Raw genomic sequence first — 23,767 nt, 5'->3', positions numbered from 1 at the left:
CTAATAGTTACCGTGAAGCGGTTGGTGGCAGCGAGTTGTGCCAAGGATTATTGTGGGGAGGCCAGTGAGATTCAGGGAGGTTTTATATATTCCGCCCGCGGAGGTCGGGGGAATATATACCCTACTCTCACCGGGGACCCTTCAATAATCGGCATAAGTAGTATAGCGGCCTCCTTGCTTATTGTCGGGCAATTCCATAATTGGCCTGACTATAAGAGGGGCGCTAGAGAGCGCGTCACGTGCTCTGTCTGTCGGTCGGGAGGTATAAAGGAGGGGTGACCCCCCACTTGTTACCCCCCCGATTGTGACGTACTGGTAGCCAGCGCGGGGGATTTCTGAGTGACCCCCCCGGTGGTTTGTGACAGAAGCCATAAGATATCCTGATCCTCTAGTCAGCTCCGAAGAGCTTAGACTGGATCCATCAGCATCCATCAACCCTGGTGGCTTAAAGAAGTCCCTTTTATAGCCATAACCTTCCCTTAGGATACACTGCGTCCTCATCGATTGGTTGGACAAGATTGCTTCTCCCATTGGATGAATTTCAAGCTGCATGGATAATGTTCATTTAAATGATGTGGGTAGAAAGACTGAGGATATCTACATGGAGCCTGCAAGTCTCCGACTAGACAATGGCTACTAAGGTAATCACATTAGCAATACACACCTACAATACAATGATTACTGGAAGAGACTGGAGATACAATAGCTAAGCAAACATGACTTAGCACACATAAGAACAATAGTCTGGCTGAATGTTAAGAAACTTTAACCCATGAGAGTCCATGTCGTCACAGTTGGCATCAGAGTTATAGGGCTGTTTGCCCTTATTATTGTCACTATGCGATGCCTACCTATTCTCTAAGATTTAGTCCTGGTGTATGCCCTGCTATGTTGCATTCATTTATTAGGCTGTCCACTGCTGTTATAGGTCATTTGACCTGTTTAAATCTGTTATACAGATTCTTTAACTATTTGATTGCCATCAATGCTAGAAATGTGTACTTTTTCATAAGCTCTCATGTTATATCAATTGTATTTGACAATATAATAAGCCCCATATCCAATCACACTGCCCAATTTTTGCTGTGTTGATTTTAAATTATTATTGTGTGTGTGTGTCCTTTCTGTGCTGCATATATAAATAAAAAGAGTTTTGTTTATTTATAAAATGATTGCGTATTTAGCCTCTATTGATGTCCTATATAAGCTTTAGACGGAGTCAAATTTCTTTCAATATGATATGGTATGGTGACTTTGGTCAACTTTAATAATTGAAATGTATATCATAGATCCATGTATTCTAGTGTATCTACTATAAAGTCAATATGTAGTGTGATATATATATATATATATATATATATATATATATATATATATATATACAGGACGGCTCTATATGTAGTGTATATACAGAGGATACAGGGCAGCGCTATATTTAGTTAGTATATGGCGATACAGGGCAGGTCTATATAGCCTACATGTAGCGTATATATATGAGGATACATAGTGGGTCTACATAAACTATAAGTAGTGTTTATATATGAGGATACAGGGCAGTTCTATATTTAGTGTATACATGACATGGTGGGGGTCTATTTAATCAATATGTAGTGTTTATATATGAGGATACAGGGTGGCTCTATATGTAGTGTATACATAAGGATATGGGGGGGGGGATCTGTATAATCTATATGTAGTTTGTATAGATGAGGATACAGGGCTGCTCGATATGTAGAGTGTATATGAGGATACAGGGCAGCTATATATATATATATATATATATATATATATATATATTAGAGCCGCCCTGTATCCTCATTATATATATATTATATATATACAGGGGGTCCATATAATCTACATGTAGTGTGTATATATGAGGATAGAGAGTGGCCCTAAATAGTCTATATGTATTTAGATATGAGGATACGGGGCGGCTCTATATGTAGTGTATACATGAGGATATGGGGGTATATAATCTATATATAGTGTGTATACATGAGGATACAGGGCGGCCCTATATGTAGTGTATACATGAGGATATGGGGGTATATAATCTATATATAGTGTGTATACATGAGGATACAGGGCGGCTCTATATGTAGTGTATACATTAGGATATGGGGGGGTCTATATAATCTATATATATAGTGTGTATCTATGAGGATACAGGGCGGCTCTATATAGCCTATATATAGAAAAAAAAGAGAAAAAAAAAAAAAAGAGAAAAAAAAGGGAACCAGCACGATCTGAAATTGGCATGCATCATATAAAAAGTGAAAATTCACAAATTTATTCCAACTGTACTATAATAAAAAAAATGAGATTTTTAGCAAATAATTGATCAATTTTTTGAGCCACCCCTGCCAACGTCACGGCAAATCTCAATAGGGGGGTCCTACTCTACATTCTGTATTTCATGAGCCTATATATAGTGTGTGTATAGTGACCATATATATGTATACATTTCCCATCATGCACCTGGACTGTAGATGCTCCAGCTGGACCTGCAGGTTTTCGTTCATTTCTGTCTGTTCGTCCAGAGATCTCTGCAATTTTCGGATCTGATTCTGCGTCTCGTCTAACTGTAAGAATAATGGGAAGTCGGAAACCATGAAACCAAAAATCTCCAGAAAATCTGAGTCCACAGCCGCCCTCTGCCTAGAAATCATGGTGACCCCACCTGGCAGCTAAAAGAGGCGGGCGACAACCCTGAGGAATGGAAATATACACCATAGCCAGGGCGGTTGTCGTCAGCAGTAATAGATGAGGGGCGGGCTGTATATAAAGGGGTGTGGCCTCATGTCTGATTGCGCCTTATCAGTGATGTCACCAGGGGGCGGGGCCAACACTCCTCACACATGTATAGAGGCCAGTTGTCAGCAGTAATAGATGAGGAGCAAGCTCTATGTGATGTTATTACCAGGGTGCGGAGCTGACATCCATCACACATATTGTCGGCTGGCTGTCAGCAGTAATAGATGAGGGGCGGGCTGTATATAAGGGGTGTGGCCTCACGTCTGCTATATCAGTGATGCCATCACCAGGGGCGGGCCTGTGGCTTTGAGAGTGGAGTTTAGTAACCATGGGCTTTGACCACTCATTTTGGGGTCTTGACCTCCATGTTGTCACCTGGTCCTCCGCCTGGCCGAGCTCCGTTTTTAGTTCTTCTACTCGGAGACGCAGTTTCTTCACCTCCCCCTCTAGCTGTTCCACGCGGCGACTGGAGTGAGCGAGTTCTGCAGATTTCTCGTGGTGCTGCTTCTTCAGCTTGGCGTGATTATGTTGCAGGTCGGACAGTTCCTGTTGTTTAGGGTGAAAAATAAAACAGCGCATCAGAAGTAAACCTGACGATAACCATATCTGATCATTCAGTGAGCTCATCTCTCTTGGCAGGGGCTAGGGGAGGAATGGGATAAGCACTCCAGTACAGCAGAGGTGTGTGTCACTGAGGGGAGCGCTCCAGTACAGCAGAGGTGTGTGTCACTGAGGGGAGCGCTCCAGTACAGCAGAGGTGTGTGTCACTGAGGGGAGCGCTCCAGTACAGCAGAGGTGTTTGTAACTGAGGGGAGCGCTCCAGTACAGCAGAGGTGTGTGTCACTGAGGGGAGCGCTCCAGTACAGCAGAGGTGTGTGTCACTGAGGGGAGCGCTCCAGTACAGCAGAGGTGTGTGTCACTGAGGGGAGCGCTCCAGTACAGCAGAGGTGTTTGTCACTGAGGGGAGCGCTCCAGTACAGCAGAGGTGTGTGTCACTGAGGGGAGCGCTCCAGTACAGCAGAGGTGTGTGTCACTGAGGGGAGCGCTCCAGTACAGCAGAGGTGTGTGTAACTGAGGGGAGCGCTCCAGTACAGCAGAGGTGTGTGTCACTGAGGGGAGCGCTCCAGTACAGCAGAGGTGTTTGTAACTGAGGGGAGCGCTCCAGTACAGCAGAGGTGTTTGTAACTGAGGGAAGCGCTCCAGTACAGCAGAGGTGTGTGTCACTGAGGGGAGCGCTCCAGTACAGCAGAGGTGTGTGTCACTGAGGGGAGCGCTCCAGTACAGCAGAGGTGTGTGTCACTGAGGGGAGCGCTCCAGTACAGCAGAGGTGTGTGTCACTGAGGGGAGCGCTCCAGTACAGCAGAGGTGTGTGAGCGGAGCGCTCCAGTACAGCAGAGGTGTGTGAGCGGAGCGCTCCAGTACTACAAAGGTGTGTGAGCGGAGCGCTCCAGTACTACAGAGGTGTGTGAGCGGAGCGCTCCAGTACTACAGAGGTGTGTGAGCGGAGCGCTCCAGTACTACAGAGGTGTGTGAGCGGAGCGCTCCAGTACTACAGAGGTGCGTGAGCGGAGCGCTCCAGTACTACAGAGGTGCGTGAGCGGAGCGCTCCAGTACTGCAGAGGTGTGTGAGCGGAGCGCTCCAGTACTACAGAGGTGTGTGAGCGGAGCACTGTCCCTCTTTATGTTGCACACCAGGTCATCCATACCTTGCTTTTTTCCAAGAGCTCCGCCTGGATGGACTTCAGGTCGGTGTCCAGGGCGCTGGCTGTCTGCCTTCTTTTCCGTGTCAAAATCTCTTCCAGGTCCTGGATCTGGAGACGCAGCTTCTTGTTGTCTCTCTCTAGGCTGAGTTTCTCCGTCTCCAGCCTCTCCCGCCGGCCCCACTCCTCCGCGTTCTCTGCCTGGAGCCCCTCCATCTATACAGACCACACAGAGACCTGTAGGTAAACCTGCAGTCTGGGCCCCTGGGCTGACAAAGGGGATCGTACCTCCGCCCTCAGCTCCGCCAGCTTCTTGTCCATGCTGCATCGGACTCCAAGCTCATCCTGCAGATCTTCAGAAATCCGACCCATCTCGTCCTGGTGCCGCTCTCTGAGGAGGGTGAGCTGGAGGCAGGGGTCACAGATTAGTGACTTGGTCACCGGCAGATCACTGCCGTGATCCTCCCTGGATCTGTCCCTTTGACCCACATAAGGCCCCTCCCCTAATTAGGTGACTCCACCCATATCCCATCCAAGTGTTGCCTCTATATATTGAGCCCCTCCCCTAATTAGATGACTCTGCCGACATCATCTCCCAGCTTTCTGTCAATACAGAGAGCCCCTCCCCCACATCACCCCCCAGTGCTCTGTCTATACACTAATATCCTCTCCTCATGTAGATGACTCCGCACACAACCCCCCACTGTGGGGGAATGACATTACAGAGAAGGGCAGCGTGGGGGGGGACATTACGGAGAAGGGCAGTGTGTGAGGGGGAGGGGATGACATTACGAAGAAGAGCAGCGGGGAAAAAGACATTACGGAGAAGGGCAGTGTGTGAGGGGGACATTACGGAGAAGGGCAGTGTGTGAGGGGGACATTACAGAGAAGGGCAGTGTGTGAGGTGGAGGGGACGACATTACGAAGAAGAGCAGCGGGGGAAAACGACATTACGTAGAAGGGCAGTGTGTGAGGGGGATGGGACGACATTACGATGAAGAGCAGCGGGGAAAACGGCATTACGGAGAAGGGCAGTGTGTGAGGGGGACATTACGGAGAAGGGCAGTGTGTGAGGGGGACATTTCGGAGGGCAGTGTGTGCGGGGGACATTACGGAGAAGGGCAGTGTGTGAGGGGGAGGGGTATTTTGTGCAGGAACTTAATTTCAAATCTCTAACTAAGTTTTGAGTATTTTTTATGAAGATTTCTGCTCCCAAAACTCAATTTAAATTAGTGTGTGTTCACACAGATTTTTTTTTCATTTTTTTTAGCAGAAACTCTCCAAATCATCCTCAAATACTTAAATCTTGCTTCTGGTGATGTACTGAAGTACTGATGGTGGTTGTGGTGATGTATTCATATAAGCACCACTTTCAACATTTTTGATCTGATGACTCAGCCCACATCGCTCCCCCAGCATTCTGGCTATACACTAAGAGCTCCTCCCCCAATCTGATGACTCCACCCACAGGACAGCTTCTTACCTGAGTGACAGCCTCCTGCCTGGACTTGCTCAGCTCCTCACACTTCTCCCTGCAGTGGCTGACCTCGGCCTCCATTCTCTCCATGGTCTTACGTAGCAACATCTTGTCCCTATAGTTATGTCAGGTAAAACATTGGGAAGTCAGCACACGCATCACCCTGCTGAGGGCATAGGGGTCCCAGGGCAGCCGACCATGCTCCTCAGCGGGTGTCCAGGGAAGAGTCGGTCACGCGCTCAGCGGGGGTCCTGGGACAGCAAGCCATGCACTCAGCGGGGGTCCAGGGACAGCAAGCCACACGCTTAGCGGGGGTCATCTCCATCTGAAGTCCCAAAACTTTATCACCCCCAGTATTAGGGTCTCTTAGGCCGGGGTCACAAGGGCGAATGTTCTCCGGTGAGATAATCGGCCGATTATACTAAAGCCTGATCAGAGTGTGAGCCGACTGTCGCTCATTGTGACCACACTATCAGAGGACAGCGGAGGAGACTGGGAATGGGACGTCTGCTTCTTCTCCGTTGTCTGTGTAAATGGGACGGATGTGATCGGCGCAGGTCGATGTGTCACTGGAATGGGTGCACGCCGTCCGATATACACTGCTCGTCACAGCTGGAGGGCTCTGCCCCATAGTATAATACCGGCAACCGCGCCATCAGACACCGAGAGGCCGCGCCATCAGACACCGAGAGGCCGCGCCATCAGACACCGAGAGGCCGCGCCATCAGACACCGAGAGGCCGCGCCATCAGACACCGAGAGGCCGCGCCATCAGACACCGAGAGGCCGCGCCATCAGACACCGAGAGGCCGCGCCATCAGACACCGAGAGGCCGCGCCATCAGACGGCCAAGCGCTCAGCGGGGGGTCCAGGGCCAGCCACACACACGCGCTCAACGGCCTCATGGATACAGTGCTGTGACGAAGCCCTAATATAGAGGTCTCCTGTCTATGCACTGGGACTGAGAGCTACAGAGAAAAGCAGGGGAGGGGAGGACCACATGCATCCTCCTGCCGCCACACCCTCCCACCATATATACAGCACCTCCCATCATATATTCACACACCCCCTCTCTGTATATGAATCCTCTCATCTTACACACGCCCCCCATATAGAGAGACACAAACCGCCGACTATATCCGCCCTCCCTACCGCTATATCTCTCTCCCCAGTATATCCCACTTCCCCAATGGTATATCCCCCTCCACACCGCTATACCACCCCCTCCACACTGCTATATCCCTCTCCCCAGTATATCACCCTTCGCCAATGGTAAATCCCCCTCCACACCGCCATACCACCACCTCCACACCGTTGTACTCCCCCACAAAGCTATTCCCCCTCTCCACTATATCCCCCTCCACACCACTATAACCCCCCTCCACTACAACCCCCCTCCACACCACTACAACCCCCCTCCACTACAACCCTCCTCCACACCACTACAACCCCCCTCCACTACAACCCTCCTCCACACCACTACAACCCTCCTCCACACCACTACAACCCCCCTCCACACCACTACAACCCCCCTCCACTACAACCCTCCTCCACACCACTACAACCCCCCTCCACACCACTACAACCCCCCTCCACACCACTACAACCCCCCTCCACACCACTACAACCCCCCTCCACACCACTACAACCCCCCTCCACACCACTACAACCCCCCTCCACACCACTACAACCCTCCTCCACACCACTACAACCCTCCTCCACACCACTACAACCCTCCTCCACACCACTACAACCCCCCTCCACTACAACCCTCCTCCACACCACTACAACCCTCCTCCACACCACTACAACCCTCCTCCACACCACTACAACCCTCCTCCACACCACTACAACCCCCCTCCACTACAACCCTCCTCCACTACAACCCTCCTCCACACCACTACAACCCCCCTCCACTACAACCCTCCTCCACACCACTACAACCCCCCTCCACTACAACCCTCCTCCACACCACTACAACCCCCCTCCACTACAACCCTCCTCCACACCACTACAACCCCCCTCCACTACAACCCTCCTCCACACCACTACAACCCCCCTCCACTACAACCCTCCTCCACACCACTACAACCCCCCTCCACTACAACCCTCCTCCACACCACTACAACCCCCCTCCACTACAACCCTCCTCCACACCACTACAACCCCCCTCCACTACAACCCCCCTCCACACCACTACAACCCCCCTCCACACCACTACAACCCTCCTCCACACCACTACAACCCTCCTCCACACCACTACAACCCCCCTCCACTACAACCCTCCTCCACACCACTACAACCCTCCTCCACACCACTACAACCCTCCTCCACACCACTACAACCCCCCTCCACACCACTACAACCCCCCTCCACACCACTACAACCCCCCTCCACACCACTACAACCCTCCTCCACTCCACTACAACCCCCCTCCATTATACCCCCACTCCAGATCACTATACCACCTTCCCCACTTGCTCACTCTCTCTCCTTCAGCAGAACCTTCTGACTCTCGTCGAGTCGCAGCCTCAGTGCGGTGATCCTTGGCGCCTCGTCCTCAATGAGGTCTCGCTCCTCCCAATGCCGGGGTCTGGGGCTGTGTGGTGAGCCCCCGTTGTGCTGCTCACAGTCCTCTTGCTGCAGGTCTGTGTCCATCTCCTGAAATCAGGGGTTACAGAGACATGAGACGCCGCTACTGTTTGGTGTATGGGATTATCCTCTTGGTGGCTCTCCCGTGGTTGCTGCATCGGACGAGGCAGCCAAGAGAAGGAGGTGCGACTGGCGCTCTGGGGGCAACCACAGGCAAGGCGTTTACACTCTCCCTCAGTCTGTGCACCAGTGTGAGTCTTGTGGTCTTACCTTGATCTTTAGGGGTCTCTCAGTGTCCACATCCCGCACCGGTTCCTCCGGCTCCTGCTCTTTGCCGCGCAGTCTCTCCACCTCTCTGCGCAGCTGCTCCATCTCGCTGATGCCTTCTTGCCGCTCTCGTTTCATTGCACTTAGCTCTTTGCTCAGCACTTCCAGCCGATTGCGGAGCTGCGCCCCCTCCTCCCTGGCCTTGTTCCTCTCGGCTCTGACTTTGCTCCACTTCTCCCTCCAGTTGGCGGTGCAGTCTGACCACCAGCGCATGGTCTTCTCCATCTGAGCGGCCCGTGCCCTTGCCTCCTCTAGCTCTCTCTGACGGAGCTCCTCACGACTCTCCCAGTCTCCGGCAGACAGAGGAATGGCAGTCTGGGGGACAGGTGATGGAGGGAGGCTCTTGGGTGAAGAGGTCACAGAGTCTGGATGTCGCATCCGTTCGGGCTGAGAATTTGCCAAACTGCAGAGGAGCTCGGAGCTTTGTAAGAGCAGAGGCGAGTCCACAGGCCCGGGGCTCGGCCCACCGCTCTGGCTCATGGTATCCGGAGGATTGCAGGAGTGAATGACCAATGTCAATGGAGGACAGGTTCCTGGAAGTGGAGACACAGGACCCCCTCAGACAATGGCAGGGCCCCGAATAGATGGTCCTACAAATCCCCGCATCTTGCATGTATAGACGATTATACAGGCATCTGTAATTCCAAACGGGCGGAGAAAACCCTGCGACCTGTCACGGAAAAACAAGAATCAGAAACGCAGGTAGTGGATGACGACCCCCATCCTCCTGTGAAAGTCTGCAACCAGGGACCCCCTAATGGTTATCTGCCCTGAAAAGAGTGACCTACAGGTCAGAACAGAGCGGGGCGCCGAGAGCCAGCAACCGGGCCAGAACAGAGCGGGGCACCGAGAGCCAGCAACCGGGCCAGAACAGAGTGCGGCGCCAAGAGCCAGCAACCGGGCCAGAACAGAGCGGAGTGCCAAGAGTCGGCAACCGGGCCAAAACAAAGCGAGACACCGAGAGCAAACAAGCGAGCCAGAACAGAGCGAGCGCCGAGAGGTGACAACCGGGCCAAAACAGACCGGGGCGCAGAGAGTCGGCAACCAGGCCAGAACAGAGCGGGGCACCGAGAGGTGACTACCAGGCCAGAACAGAGCGAGCATCGAGAGCTGGCAACCAGGCCAGAACAGAGCGAGCATCGAGAGCCAGCAACCGGGCCAGAACAGAGCGGGGCACCGAGAGCCAGCAACCGTGCCAGAACACAGTGCGGCGCCGAGAGGTGACAAGCGAGCCAGAACAGAGCGAGCGCCGAGAGGTGACTACCAGGCCCGAACAGAGCGAGCATCGAGAGCTGGCAACCAGACCAGAACAGATCGAGCATCGAGAGCCAGCAACCGGGCCAGAACAGAGCGAGCATCGAGAGCCAGCAAACGGGCCAGAACAGAGCGAGCATCGAGAGCCAGCAACCGGGCCAGAACATAGCGGGGTGCCGAGAGAAACAAGCTGGTCAGAACAGAACGAGCGCCGAGAGGTGACAAGCGGGTCAGAACAGAACGAGCGCCGAGAGGTGACAAGCGAGCCAGAACAGAGCGAGCGCCGGAGGTGACAACCGGGCCAGAACAGACCGGGGCGCAGAGAGTCGGCAACCAGGCCAGAACAGAGCGGGGCACCAACAGGTAACAACTGGGCCAGAACAGAGCGGGGCACCAACAGGTAACAACTGGGCCAGAACAGAGAAGGGCTCCGAGAGGTGACTACCAGGCCAGAACAGAGCGAGCGCCGAAAGGTGACAAGAGTACAAGAACAGAGCAAGCGCCAAGAGGTGACAAGTGAGCCACAACAGAGCGAGCGCCGAGAGGTGACAACCAGCCAAGAGTAGAGGGGGACAGGGAGGTGTGGAGAAGGGGGGGGGCAGTGAGGTGTATAATAGGAGGGGGGCAGGGAGGTGTATAATAGAGGAGTGCAGGGAGTGTATAAAAGAGGGGGCAGGGAGGTGTAGAATAGGAGAAGGGGGGGGCAGGGAGGTGTAGAATAGGAGAAGGGGGGTCAGGGAGGTGTAAAATAGGAAAGGGGGGGGGGCAGGGAGGTGTATAATAGGAGAAGGGGGGCAGGGAGGTGTAGAATAAGAGAAGGGGGGCAGGGAGGTGTAGAATAAGAGAAGGGGGGGCAGGGAGGAGTAGAATAGGAGAAGGGGAGCAGGGAGGTGTAGAATAGGAGAAGAGGGGCAGGGAGGTGTAGAATAGGAGAAGGGGGGGGCAGGGAGGTGTAGAATAGGAGAAGGGGGGGCAGGGAGGTGTATAATAGGAGAAGGGGGGCAGGGAGGTGTAGAATAAGAGAAGGGGGGCAGGGAGGTGTAGAATAAGAGAAGGGGGGCAGGGAGGTGTAGAATAGGAGAAGGGGGGCAGGGAGGTGTAGAATAGGTGAAGGGGGGCAGAGAGGTGTAGAATAGGAGAAGGGGGGCAGGGAGGTGTAGAATAGGAGAAGGGGGGTCAGGGAGGTGTAAAATAGGAAAGGGGGGGGGGCAGGGAGGTGTATAATAGGAGAAGGGGGGCAGGGAGGTGTAGAATAGGAGAAGGGGGGCAGGGAGGTGTAGAATAGGAGAAGGGGGGCAGGGAGGTGTAGAATAGGAGAAGGGGGGCAGGGAGGTGTAGAATAGGAGAAGGGGGGCAGGGAGGTGTAGAATAGGAGAAGGGGGGCAGGGAGGTGTAGAATAGGAGAAGGGGGGCAGGGAGGTGTAGAATAGGAGAAGGGGGGGAAGGGAGGTGTAGAATAGGAGAAGGGGGGGCAGGGAGGTGTAGAATAGGAGAAGGGGGGCAGGGAGGTGTAGAATAGGAGAAGGGGGGCAGGGAGGTGTAGAATAGGAGAAGGGGGGCAGGGAGGTGTAGAATAGGAGAAGGGGGGCAGGGAGGTGTAGAATAGGAGAAGGGGGGCAGGGAGGTGTAGAATAGGAGAAGGGGGGTCAGGGAGGTGTAAAATAGGAAAGGGGGGGGCAGGGAGGTGTAGAATAGGAGAAGGGGGGCAGGGAGGTGTAGAATAGGAGAAGGGGGGCAGGGAGGTGTAGAATAGGAGAAGGGGGGCAGGGAGGTGTAGAATAGGAGAAGGGGGGCAGGGAGGTGTAGAATAGGAGAAGGGGGGTCAGGGAGGTGTAAAATAGGAAAGGGGGGGCAGGGAGGTGTAGAATAGGAAAGGGGGGGGCAGGGAGGTGTAGAATAGGAGAAGGGGGGCAGGGAGGTGTAGAATAGGAGAAGGGGGGCAGGGAGGTGTAGAATAGGAGAAGGGGGGCAGGGAGGTGTAGAATAGGAGAAGGGGGGCAGGGAGGTGTAGAATAGGAGAAGGGGGGCAGGGAGGTGTAGAATAGGAGAAGGGGGGCAGGGAGGTGTAGAATAGGAGAAGGGGGGCAGGGAGGTGTAGAATAGGAGAAGGGGGGTCAGGGAGGTGTAAAATAGGAAAGGGGGGGGGCAGGGAGGTGTATAATAGGAGAAGGGGGGCAGGGAGGTGTAGAATAGGAGAAGGGGGGCAGGGAGGTGTAGAACAGGAGAAGGGGGGCAGGGAGGTGTAGAACAGGAGAAGGGGGGCAGGGAGGTGTAGAACAGGAGAAGGGGGGCAGGGAGGTGTAGAACAGGAGAAGGGGGGCAGGGAGGTGTAGAACAGGAGAAGGGGGGCAGGGAGGTGTAGAACAGGAGAAGGGGGGCAGGGAGGTGTAGAACAGGAGAAGGGGGGCAGGGAGGTGTAGAACAGGAGAAGGGGAGCAGGGAGGTGTAGAATAGGAGAAGGGGGGCAGGGAGGTGTAGAATAGGAGAAGGGGGGCAGGGAGGTGTAGAATAGGAGAAGGGGGGCAGGGAGGTGTAGAATAGGAGAAGGGGGGCAGGGAGGTGTAGAATAGGAGAAGGGGGGCAGGGAGGTGTAGAATAGGAGAAGGGGGGTCAGGGAGGTGTAAAATAGGAAAGGGGGGGGCAGGGAGGTGTATAATAGGAAAGGGGGGGGCAGGGAGGTGTAGAATAGGAGAAGGGGGGCAGGGAGGTGTAGAATAGGAGAAGGGGGGCAGGGAGGTGTAGAATAGGAGAAGGGGGGCAGGGAGGTGTAGAATAGGAGAAGGGGGGCAGGGAGGTGTAGAATAGGAGAAGGGGGGCAGGGAGGTGTAGAATAGGAGAAGGGGGGCAGGGAGGTGTAGAATAGGAGAAGGGGGGCAGGGAGGTGTAGAATAGGAGAAGGGGGGCAGGGAGGTGTAGAATAGGAGAAGGGGGGCAGGGAGGTGTAGAATAGGAGAAGGGGGGCAGGGAGGTGTAGAATAGGAGAAGGGGGGGCAGGGAGGTGTAGAATAGGAAAAGGGGGGAAGGGAGGTATATAATAAAGGGGGACAAGGAGGTGAGGTATATAATAAAGGGGGACAAGGAGGTGTATAATAGGGGTTGGTCAGGGAGGTGTATAATGGAGGTCAGGGAGGTGTATAGTAAAGGGGGGGCAGGGAGGTATATAATAGAGGAGGGGGGCAGGGAGGTGTATAATGGGGGTCAGGGAGGTGTATAATGGGGGTCAGGGAGGTGTATAGTAAAGGGGGAACAGGGAGGTATATAATAGAGGAGGGGGGCAGGGAGGTGTATAATGGGGGTCAGGGAGGTGTATAGTAAAGGGGGGGCAGGGAGGTGTATAATAGAGGAGGGGGCAGGGAGTTGTATAATGGGGGTCAGGGAGGTGTATAGTAAAGGGGGGGCAGGGAGGTGTATAATAGAAGAGGGGGTCAGGGAGGTGTATAGTAAAGGGGGGGGCAGGGAGGTATATAATAGAGGAGGGGGGGCAGGGAGGTGTATAATGGGGGGTCAGGTGCCCGGTTCGGGGGGCAGGGAGGTGTATAGTAAAGGGGGGTCAGGGAGGTATATAATAAAGGGGGACAGGGAGGTGTATAATAGGGGTTGGTCAGGGAGGTGTATAATGGGGGTCAGGAGGTGTATAATAAAGGGGGGGGGGTCAGGGAGGTATATAATAGAGGAGGGGGGCAGGGAGGGTGTATAATGGGGGTCAGGTGCTCGGTTCGGGGGGCAGGGAGGTGTATAATGGGGGGGCAGGGAAGTGTATAGTAAAGGGGGGGCAGGGAGGTATATAATAGAGGAGGGGGGCAGGGAGGTGTATAATGGGGGGTCAGGTGCTTGGTTCGGGGGGCAGGGAGGTGTATAATGGGGGGCAGGGAGGTGTATAGTAAAGGGGGGGCAGGGAGGTATATAATAGAGGAGGGGGGCAGGGAGGTGTATAATGGGGGGTCAGGTGCCCGGTTCGGGGGGCAGGGAGGTGTATAGTAAAGGGGGGGCAGGGAGGTATATAATAGAGGAGGGGGGCAGGGAGGTGTATAATGGGGGGTCAGGTGCCTGGTTCGGGGGGCAGGGAGGTGTATAGTAAAGGGGGGGGTAGGGAGGTATATAATAGAGGAGGGGGGGCAGGGAGGTGTATAATGGGGGGTCAGGTGCCCGGTTCGGGGGGCAGGGAGGTGTATAATGGGGGGTCAGGTGCCCAGTTCGGGGGGCAGGGAGGTGTATAATAAAGGGGGACAGGGAGGTGTATAATAGGGGTTGGTCAGGGAGGTGTATAATGGGGGTCAGGGAGGTGTATAATAAAGGGGGGGGGTCAAGGAGGTATATAATAGAGGAGGGGGGCAGGGAGGTGTATAATGGGGGGTCAGGTGCTCGGTTCGGGGGGCAGGGAGGTGTATAATGGGGGGCAGGGAGGTGTATAGTAAAGGGGGGGCAGGGAGGTGTATAGTAAAGGGGGGGCAGGGAGGTATATAATAGAGGAGGGGGGCAGGGAGGTGTATAATGGGGGGTCAGGTGCCCGGTTCGGGGGGCAGGGAGGTGTATAGTAAAGGGGGGGCAGGGAGGTATATAATAGAGGAGGGGGGCAGGGAGGTGTATAATGGGGGGTCAGGTGCCCGGTTCGGGGGCAGAGAGGTGTATAATGGGGGGTCAGGTGCCCGGTTCGGGGGGCAGGGAGGTATATAATAAAGGGGGACAGGGAGGTGTATAATAGGGGTTGGTCAGGGAGATGTATAATGGGGGTCAGGGAGGTGTATAATAAAGGGGGGGGCAGGGAGGTATATAATAGAGGAGGGGGGCAGGGAGGTGTATAATGGGGTCAGGTGCTCGGTTCGGGGGGCAGGGAGGTGTATAATGGGGGGCAGGGAGGTGTATAGTAAAGGGGGGGCAGGGAGGTATATAATAGAGGAGGGGGGCAGGGAGGTGTATAATGGGGGGTCAGGTGCTTGGTTCGGGGGGCAGGGAGGTGTATAGTAAAGGGGGGGGAAGGGAGGTATATAATAGAGGAGGGGGGCAGGGAGGTGTATAATGGGGGGTCAGGTGCCCGGTTCGGGGGGCAGGGAGGTGTATAGTAAAGGGGGGTCAGGGAGGTATATAATAGAGGAGGGGGGGCAGGGAGGTGTATAATGGGGGGTCAGGTGCCCGGTTCGGGGGGCAGGGAGGTGTATAGTAAAGGGGGGGCAGGGAGGTGTATAGTAAAAGGGGGGGCAGGGAGGTATATAATAGAGGAGGGGGGCAGGGAGGTGTATAATGGGGGGTCAGGTGCCCGGTTCGGGGGGCAGGGAGGTGTATAGTAAAGGGGGGCAGGGAGGTATATAATAGAGGAGGGGGGCAGGGAGGTGTATAATGGGGGGTCAGGTGCCCGGTTCGGGGGGCAGAGAGGTGTATAATGGGGGGTCAGGTGCCCGGTTCGGGGGGCAGGGGAGGTATATAATAAAGGGGGACAGGGAGGTGTATAATAGGGGTTGGTCAGGGAGATGTATAATGGGGGTCAGGGAGGTGTATAATAAAGGGGGGGGGTCAGGGAGGTATATAATAGAGGAGGGGGGCAGGGAGGTGTATAATGGGGGTCAGGTGCTCGGTTCGGGGGGCAGGGAGGTGTATAATGGGGGGCAGGGAGGTGTATAGTAAAGGGGGGCAGGGAGGTATATAATAGAGGAGGGGGGCAGGGAGGTGTATAATGGGGGGTCAGGTGCTTGGTTCGGGGGGCAGGGAGGTGTATAGTAAAGGGGGGGGAAGGAGGTATATAATAGAGGAGGGGGCAGGGAGGTGTATAATGGGGGGTCAGGTGCCCGGTTCGGGGGGCAGGGAGGTGTATAGTAAAGGGGGGGCAGGGAGGTATATAATAGAGGAGGGGGGCAGGGAGGTGTATAATGGGGGGTCAGGTGCCTGGTTCGGGGGGCAGGGAGGTGTATAGTAAAGGGGGGGCAGGGAGGTATATAATAGAGGAGGGGGGCAGGGAGGTGTATAATGGGGGGTCAGGTGCCCGGTTCGGGGGGCAGGGAGGTGTATAATGGGGGGTCAGGTGCCCAGTTCGGGGGGCAGGGAGGTGTATAATAAAGGGGGACAGGGAGGTGTATAATAGGGGTTGGTCAGGGAGGTGTATAATGGGGGTCAGGGAGGTGTATAATAAAGGGGGGGGTCAAGGAGGTATATAATAGAGGAGGGGGGCAGGGAGGTGTATAATGGGGGGTCAGGTGCTCGGTTCGGGGGGCAGGGAGGTGTATAATGGGGGGCAGGGAGGTGTATAGTAAAGGGGGGGCAGGGAGGTGTATAGTAAAGGGAGGCCAGGGAGGTATATAATAGAGGAGGGGGGCAGGGAGGTGTATAATGGGGGGTCAGGTGCCTGGTTCGGGGGCAGGGAGGTGTATATTAAAGGGGGGGCAGGGAGGTATACAATAGAGGAGGGGGGCAGGGAGGTGTATAATGGGGGGTCAGGTGCCCGGTTCGGGGGGCAGGGAGGTGTATAATGGGGGGTCAGGTGCCCGGTTCGGGGGGCAGGGAGGTATATAATAAAGGGGGACAGGGAGGTGTATAATAGGGGTTGGTCAGGGAGATGTATAATGGGGGTCAGGGAGGTGTATAATAAAGGGGGGGTCAGGGAGGTATATAATAGAGGAGGGGGGGCAGGGAGGTGTATAATGGGGGTCAGGTGCTCGGTTCGGGGGGCAGGGAGGTGTATAATGGGGGGCAGGGAGGTGTATAGTAAAGGGGGGGCAGGGAGGTATATAATAGAGGAGGGGGGCAGGGAGGTGTATAATGGGGGGTCAGGTGCTTGGTTCGGGGGGCAGGGAGGTGTATAATGGGGGGCAGGGAGGTGTATAGTAAAGGGGGGGGCAGGGAGGTATATAATAGAGGAGGGGGGGCAGGGAGGTGTATAATGGGGGGTCAGGTGGCCCGGTTCGGGGGGCAGGGAGGTGTATAGTAAAGGGGGGGCAGGGAGGTATATAATAGAGGAGGGGGCAGGGAGGTGTATAGTAAAGGGGGGGCAGGGAGGTATATAATAGAGGAGGGGGGGCAGGGAGGTGTATAGTAAAGGGGGGGCAGGGAGGTATATAATAGAGGAGGGGGGCAGGGAGGTGTATAATGGGGGGTCAGGTGCCCGGTTCGGGGGGCAGGGAGGTGTATAATGGGGGGTCAGGTGCCCGGTTCGGGGGGCAGGGAGGTGTATAATGGGGGGTCAGGTGCCCGGTTCGGGGGGCAGGGAGGTATATAATAAAGGGGGACAGGGAGGTGTATAATAGGGGTTGGTCAGGGAGGTGTATAATAAAGGGGGGGTCAAGGAGGTATATAATAGAGGAGGGGGGCAGGGAGGTGTATAATGGGGGGTCAGGTGCTCGGTTCGGGGGCAGGGAGGTGTATAATGGGGGGCAGGGAGGTGTATAGTAAAGGGGGGGCAGGGAGGTATATAATAGAGGAGGGGGGGCAGGGAGGTGTATAATGGGGGGTCAGGTGCCCGGTTCGGGGGGCAGGGAGGTGTATAGTAAAGGGGGGGCAGGGAGGTATATAATAGAGGAGGGGGGCAGGGAGGTGTATAATGGGGGGTCAGGTGCCCGGTTCGGGGGGCAGGGAGGTGTATAATGGGGGGTCAGGTGCCCGGTTCGGGGGGCAGGGAGGTATATAATAAAGGGGGACAGGGGGAGGTGTATAATAGGGGTTGGTCAGGGAGGTGTATAATGGGGGTCAGGGAGGTGTATAATAAAGGGGGGGGGGTCAGGGAGGTATATATAGAGGAGGGGGGCAGGGAGGTGTATAATGGGGGGTCAGGTGCTCGGTTCGTGGGGCAGGGAGGTGTATAGTAAAGGGGGGCAGGGAGGTATATAATAGAGGAGGGGGGCAGGGAGGTGTATAATGGGGGGTCAGGTGCCGGTTCGGGGGGGCAGGGAGGTGTATAGTAAAGGGGGGTCAGGGAGGTATATAATAGAGGAGGGGGGGGCAGGGAGGTGTATAATGGGGGGGTCAGGTGCCCGGTTCGGGGGGCAGGGAGGTGTATAATGGGGGGGCAGGGAGGTGTATAGTAAAGGGGGGGGAAGGGAGGTATATAATAGAGGAGGGGGGCAGGGAGGTGTATAATGGGGGGTCAGGTGCCCGGTTCGGGGGGGCAGGGAGGTGTATAGTAAAGGGGGGTCAGGGAGGTATATAATAGAGGAGGGGGGGGCAGGGAGGTGTATAATGGGGGTCAGGTGCCGGTTCGGGGGGCAGGGAGGTGTATAGTAAAGGGGGGGCAGGGAGGTATATAATAGAGGAGGGGGGCAGGGAGGTGTATAGTAAAGGGGGGGGCAGGGAGGTATATAATAGAGGAGGGGGGCAGGGAGGTGTATAGTAAAGGGGGGGCAGGGGAGGTATATAATAGAGGAGGGGGGCAGGGAGGTGTATAATGGGGGGTCAGGTGCCCGGTTCGGGGGGCAGGGAGGTGTATAATGGGGGGTCAGGTGCCCGGTTCGGGGGGCAGGGAGGTGTATAATGGGGGGTCAGGTGCCCGGTTCGGGGGCAGGGAGGTATATAATAAAGGGGGACAGGGAGGTGTATAATAGGGGTTGGTCAGGGAGGTGTATAATGGGGGTCAGGGAGGGTGTATAATAAAGGGGGGGGTCAAGGAGGTATATAATAGAGGAGGGGGGCAGGGAGGTGTATAATGGGGGGTCAGGTGCTCGGTTCGGGGGCAGGGAGGTGTATAATGGGGGCAGGGAGGTGTATAGTAAAGGGGGGGCAGGGAGGTATATAATAGAGGAGGGGGGCAGGGAGGTGTATAATGGGGGTCAGGTGCCCGGTTCGGGGGCAGGGAGGTGTATAGTAAAGGGGGGCAGGGAGGTATATAATAGAGGAGGGGGGCAGGGAGGTGTATAATGGGGGGTCAGGTGCCCAGTTCGGGGGGCAGGGAGGTGTATAATGGGGGGTCAGGTGCCCGGTTCGGGGGGCAGGGAGGTATATAATAAAGGGGGACAGGGAGGTGTATAATAGGGGTGGTCAGGGAGGTGTATAATGGGGGTCAGGGAGGTGTATAATAAAGGGGGGGGGTCAGGGAGGTATATAATAGAGGAGGGGGGCAGGGAGGTGTATAATGGGGGGTCAGGTGCTCGGTTCGTGGGGCAGGGAGGTGTATAATAGAGGAGGGGGGCAGGGAGGTGTATAGTAAAGGGGGGGCAGGGAGGTATATAATAGAGGAGGGGGGCAGGGAGGTGTATAATGGGGGGTCAGGTGCCCGGTTCGGGGGGCAGGGAGGTGTATAGTAAAGGGGGCAGGGAGGTATATAATAGAGGAGGGGGGCAGGGAGGTGTATAATGGGGGGTCAGGTGCCCGGTTCGGGGGGCAGGGAGGTGTATAATGAGGGGTCAGGTGCCCGGTTCGGGGGGCAGGGAGGTGTATAATAAAGGGGGACAGGGAGGTGTATAATAGGGGTTGGTCAGGGAGATGTATAATGGGGGTCAGGGAGGTGTATAATAAAGGGGGGGGTCAGGGAGGTATATAATAGAGGAGGGGGGCAGGAAGGTGTATAATGGGGGGTCAGGTGCTCGGTTCGGGGGGCAGGGAGGTGTATAATGGGGGGCAGGGAGGGTTAGGGGGCAGGGAGGTATATAAGAGGGGGGCAGGGAGGTGTATAATGGGGGGTCAGGTGCCCGGTTCGGGGGGCAGGGAGGTGTATAATGGGGGGTCAGGTGCCCGGTTCGGGGGGCAGGGAGGTGTATAATGGGGGGTCAGGTGCCCGGTTCGGGGGCAGGGAGGTGTATAATGGGGGGCAGGGAGGTGTATAGTAAAGGGGGGGGGGGCAGGGAGGTATATAATAGAGGAGGGGGGCAGGGAGGTGTATAATGGGGGGTCAGGTGCCCGGTTCAGGGGGCAGGGAGGTGTATAATGGGGGGTCAGGTGCCGGTTCGGGGGGCAGGGAGGTGTATAATGGGGGGTCAGGTGCCCGGTTCGGGGGGCAGGGAGGTGTATAATGGGGGGTCAGGTGCCCGGTTCGGGGGGCAGGGAGGTGTATAATGGAGGGTCAGGTGCCCGGTTCGAGGGGCAGGGAGGTGTATAATGGGGGGTCAGGTGCCCGGTTCGGGGGGCAGGGAGGTGTATAATGGGGGGCAGGGAGGTGTATAGTAAAGGGGGGACAGGGAGGTATATAATAGAGGAGGGGGGCAGGGAGGTGTATAATGGGGGGTCAGGTGCCCGGTTCGGGGGCAGGGAGGTGTATAATGGGGGGTCAGGTGCCCGGTTCGGGGGGCAGGGAGGTGTATAATGGGGGGCAGGGAGGTGTATAGTAAAGGGGGGGGCAGGGAGGTATATAATAGAGGAGGGGGGCAGGGAGGTGTATAATGGGGGGTCAGGTGCCCGGTTCGGGGGGCAGGGAGGTGTATAATGGGGGGTCAGGTGCCCGTTCGGGGGGCAGGGGAGGTGTATAATGGGGGGTCAGGTGCCCGGTTCGGGGGACAGGGAGGTGTATAATGGGGGGTCAGGTGCCCGGTTCGGGGGGCAGGGAGGTGTATAATGGGGGGAGGTGTATAATGGGGGGTCAGGTGCCCGGTTCGGGGGGCAGGGAGGTGTATAATGGGGGGCAGGGAGGTGTATAGTAAAGGGGGGGCAGGGAGGTGTATAGTAAAGGGGGGGCAGGGAGGTATATAATAGAGGAGGGGGGCAGGGAGGTGTATAATGGGGGGTCAGGTGCCCGGTTCGGGGGGCAGGGAGGTGTATAATGGGGGGTCAGGTGCCCGGTTCGGGGGGCAGGGAGGTGTATAATGGGGGGGTCAGGTGCCCGGTTCGGGGGGCAGGGAGGTGTATAATGGGGGATCAGGTGCCCGGTTCGGGGGGCAGGGAGGTGTATAATGGGGGGTCAGGTGCCCGGTTCGGGGGGCAGGGAGGTGTATAATGGGGGGTCAGGTGCCCGGTTCGGGGGGCAGGGAGGTGTATAATGGGGGGTCAGGTGCCCGGTTCGGGGGGCAGGGAGATGTATAATGGGGGGTCAGGTGCCCGGTTCGGGGGGCAGGGAGGTGTATAATGGGGGGTCAGGTGCCCGGTTCGGGGGGCAGGGAGGTGTATAATGGGGGATCAGGTGCCCGGTTCGGGGGGCAGGGAGGTGTATAATGGGGGATCAGGTGCCCGGTTCGGGGGGCAGGGAGGTGTATAATGGGGGGTCAGGTGCCCGGTTCGGGGGGCAGGGAGGTGTATAATGGGGGGTCAGGTGCCCGGTTCGGGGGGCAGGGAGGTGTATAATGGGGGGTCAGGTGCCCGGTTCGGGGGGCAGGGAGGTGTATAATGGGGGGTCAGGTGCCCGGTTCGGGGGGCAGGGAGGTGTATAATGGGGGGTCAGGTGCCCGGTTCGGGGGGCAGGGAGGTGTATAATGGGGGGTCAGGTGCCCGGTTCGGGGGGCAGGGAGGTGTATAATGGGGGGTCAGGTGCCCGGTTCGGGGGGCAGGGAGGTGTATAATGGGGGGTCAGGTGCCCGGTTCGGGGGGCAGGGAGGTGTATAATGGGGGGTCAGGTGCCCGGTTCGGGGGGCAGGGAGGTGTATAATGGGGGGTCAGGTGCCCGGTTCGGGGGGCAGGGAGGTGTATAATGGGGGGTCAGGTGCCCGGTTCGGGGGGCAGGGAGGTGTATAATGGGGGGCCAGGTGCCCGGTTCGGGGGGCAGGGAGGTGTATAATGGGGGGTCAGGTGCCCGGTTCGGGGGGCAGGGAGGTGTATAATGGGGGGTCAGGTGCCCGGTTCGGGGGGCAGGGAGGTGTATAATGGGGGATCAGGTGCCCGGTTCGGGGGGCAGGGAGGTGTATAATGGGGGGTCAGGTGCCCGGTTCGGGGGGCAGGGAGGTGTATAATGGGGGGTCAGGTGCCCGGTTCGGGGGGCAGGGAGGTGTATAATGGGGGGTCAGGTGCCCGGTTCGGGGGGCAGGGAGATGTATAATGGGGGGTCAGGTGCCCGGTTCGGGGGGCAGGGAGGTGTATAATGGGGGGTCAGGTGCCCGGTTCGGGGGGCAGGGAGGTGTATAATGGGGGATCAGGTGCCCGGTTCGGGGGGCAGGGAGGTGTATAATGGGGGATCAGGTGCCCGGTTCGGGGGGCAGGGAGGTGTATAATGGGGGGTCAGGTGCCCGGTTCGGGGGGCAGGGAGGTGTATAATGGGGGGTCAGGTGCCCGGTTCGGGGGGCAGGGAGGTGTATAATGGGGGGTCAGGTGCCCGGTTCGGGGGGCAGGGAGGTGTATAATGGGGGGTCAGGTGCCCGGTTCGGGGGGCAGGGAGGTGTATAATGGGGGGTCAGGTGCCCGGTTCGGGGGGCAGGGAGGTGTATAATGGGGGGTCAGGTGCCCGGTTCGGGGGGCAGGGAGGTGTATAATGGGGGGTCAGGTGCCCGGTTCGGGGGGCAGGGAGGTGTATAATGGGGGGTCAGGTGCCCGGTTCGGGGGGCAGGGAGGTGTATAATGGGGGGTCAGGTGCCCGGTTCGGGGGGCAGGGAGGTGTATAATGGGGGGTCAGGTGCCCGGTTCGGGGGGCAGGGAGGTGTATAATGGGGGTGTCAGGTGCCCGGTTCGGGGGGCAGGGAGGTGTATAATGGGGGTGTCAGGTGCCCGGTTCGGGGGGCAGGGAGGTGTATAATGGGGGGTCAGGTGCCCGGTTCGGGGGGCAGGGAGGTGTATAATGGGGGGTCAGGTGCCCGGTTCGGGGGGCAGGGAGGTGTATAATGGGGGGTCAGGTGCCCGGTTCGGGGGGCAGGGAGGTGTATAATGGGGGGTCAGGTGCCCGGTTCGGGGGGCAGGGAGGTGTATAATGGGGGGTCAGGTGCCCGGTTCGGGGGGCAGGGAGGTGTATAATGGGGGGTCAGGTGCCCGGTTCGGGGGGCAGGGAGGTGTATAATGGGGGGTCAGGTGCCCGGTTCGGGGGGCAGGGAGGTGTATAATGGGGGGTCAGGTGCCCGGTTCGGGGGGCAGGGAGGTGTATAATGGGGGGCCAGGTGCCCGGTTCGGGGGGCAGGGAGGTGTATAATGGGGGGTCAGGTGCCCGGTTCGGGGGGCAGGGAGGTGTATAATGGGGGGTCAGGTGCCCGGTTCGGGGGGCAGGGAGGTGTATAATGGGGGGTCAGGTGCCCGGTTCGGGGGCAGGGAGGTGTATAATGGGGGGTCAGGTGCCCGGTTCGGGGGGCAGGGAGGTGTATAATGGGGGGTCAGGTGCCCGGTTCGGGGGGCAGGGAGGTGTATAATGGGGGGTCAGGTGCCCGGTTCGGGGGGCGCACCTCCTCACCTGCCGCAGATTTCTCGGGTCGCAGAATACTTTTTAACTTCCAGAGTTGTGGATGCCCCGCCCCCTCCGGCTTGCGCAGGCCCCGCCCCATCTGCCCTGTTCATGGCCCCGCCCCGGGTCCTCCCCGGCTCCGCCTTCTGTGTTCAGCTCCGGTTCTTCCCTTCCTAGAGTTTCCGGGTCTGCGCATGCGCACACTCAGCTCATCATCGGATTTTTCGCTGTCTCTGCCCCTACCCGTGCCCGATATCGGAGGCCTTTCTCCTTCACTCCAACCGTGCAATGCCCCCCCCTCCGACGTCGAAGGTCTCTACTTCTCTCCGTCCCCCCCACCTTAGAGGTCGCTCTCCTTTCACCCTCCCCCAGTGTCGGAGGTCTTTACTTCTCTCCGTCCCCCCCTCCTTAGAGGTCGCTCTCCTTTCACCCTCCCTCCGACGTCGAAGGTCTCTACTTCTCT

General features: G+C 57.0%; 1 protein-coding gene across 2 annotated transcripts in view; it reads right to left on the bottom strand.

The window, feature by feature from the left end:
• Window positions 1-23,374, bottom strand: part of CCDC102A (coiled-coil domain containing 102A) — a 35,632-nt gene extending 12,258 nt beyond the window's left edge. The window contains exons 1-8 of one of the 2 annotated variants that reach the window (XM_075325471.1): window positions 23,314-23,374; window positions 8,796-9,522; window positions 8,419-8,594; window positions 5,941-6,049; window positions 4,746-4,862; window positions 4,464-4,673; window positions 3,133-3,303; window positions 2,482-2,585 (exon numbers count right to left, since the gene is read on the bottom strand). In XM_075325471.1, the coding sequence (XP_075181586.1) occupies window positions 2,482-2,585; window positions 3,133-3,303; window positions 4,464-4,673; window positions 4,746-4,862; window positions 5,941-6,049; window positions 8,419-8,594; window positions 8,796-9,332 (1,424 nt within the window). In that variant the 5' untranslated portion in view covers window positions 9,333-9,522; window positions 23,314-23,374. Of the gene's footprint in view, window positions 1-2,481; window positions 2,586-3,132; window positions 3,304-4,463; window positions 4,674-4,745; window positions 4,863-5,940; window positions 6,050-8,418; window positions 8,595-8,795; window positions 9,523-23,305 lie in introns of both variants that reach the window. The other variant, XM_075325472.1, reaches the window with a different exon arrangement.
• Window positions 23,375-23,767: the final 393 nt, after the last annotated feature.

Source organism: Anomaloglossus baeobatrachus, chromosome 10, assembly GCF_048569485.1.
Source record: "Anomaloglossus baeobatrachus isolate aAnoBae1 chromosome 10, aAnoBae1.hap1, whole genome shotgun sequence".
Classification (NCBI taxonomy): Eukaryota; Metazoa; Chordata; class Amphibia; order Anura; family Aromobatidae; genus Anomaloglossus; species Anomaloglossus baeobatrachus.
This window is presented reverse-complemented; position numbering and strand designations above follow the sequence as displayed.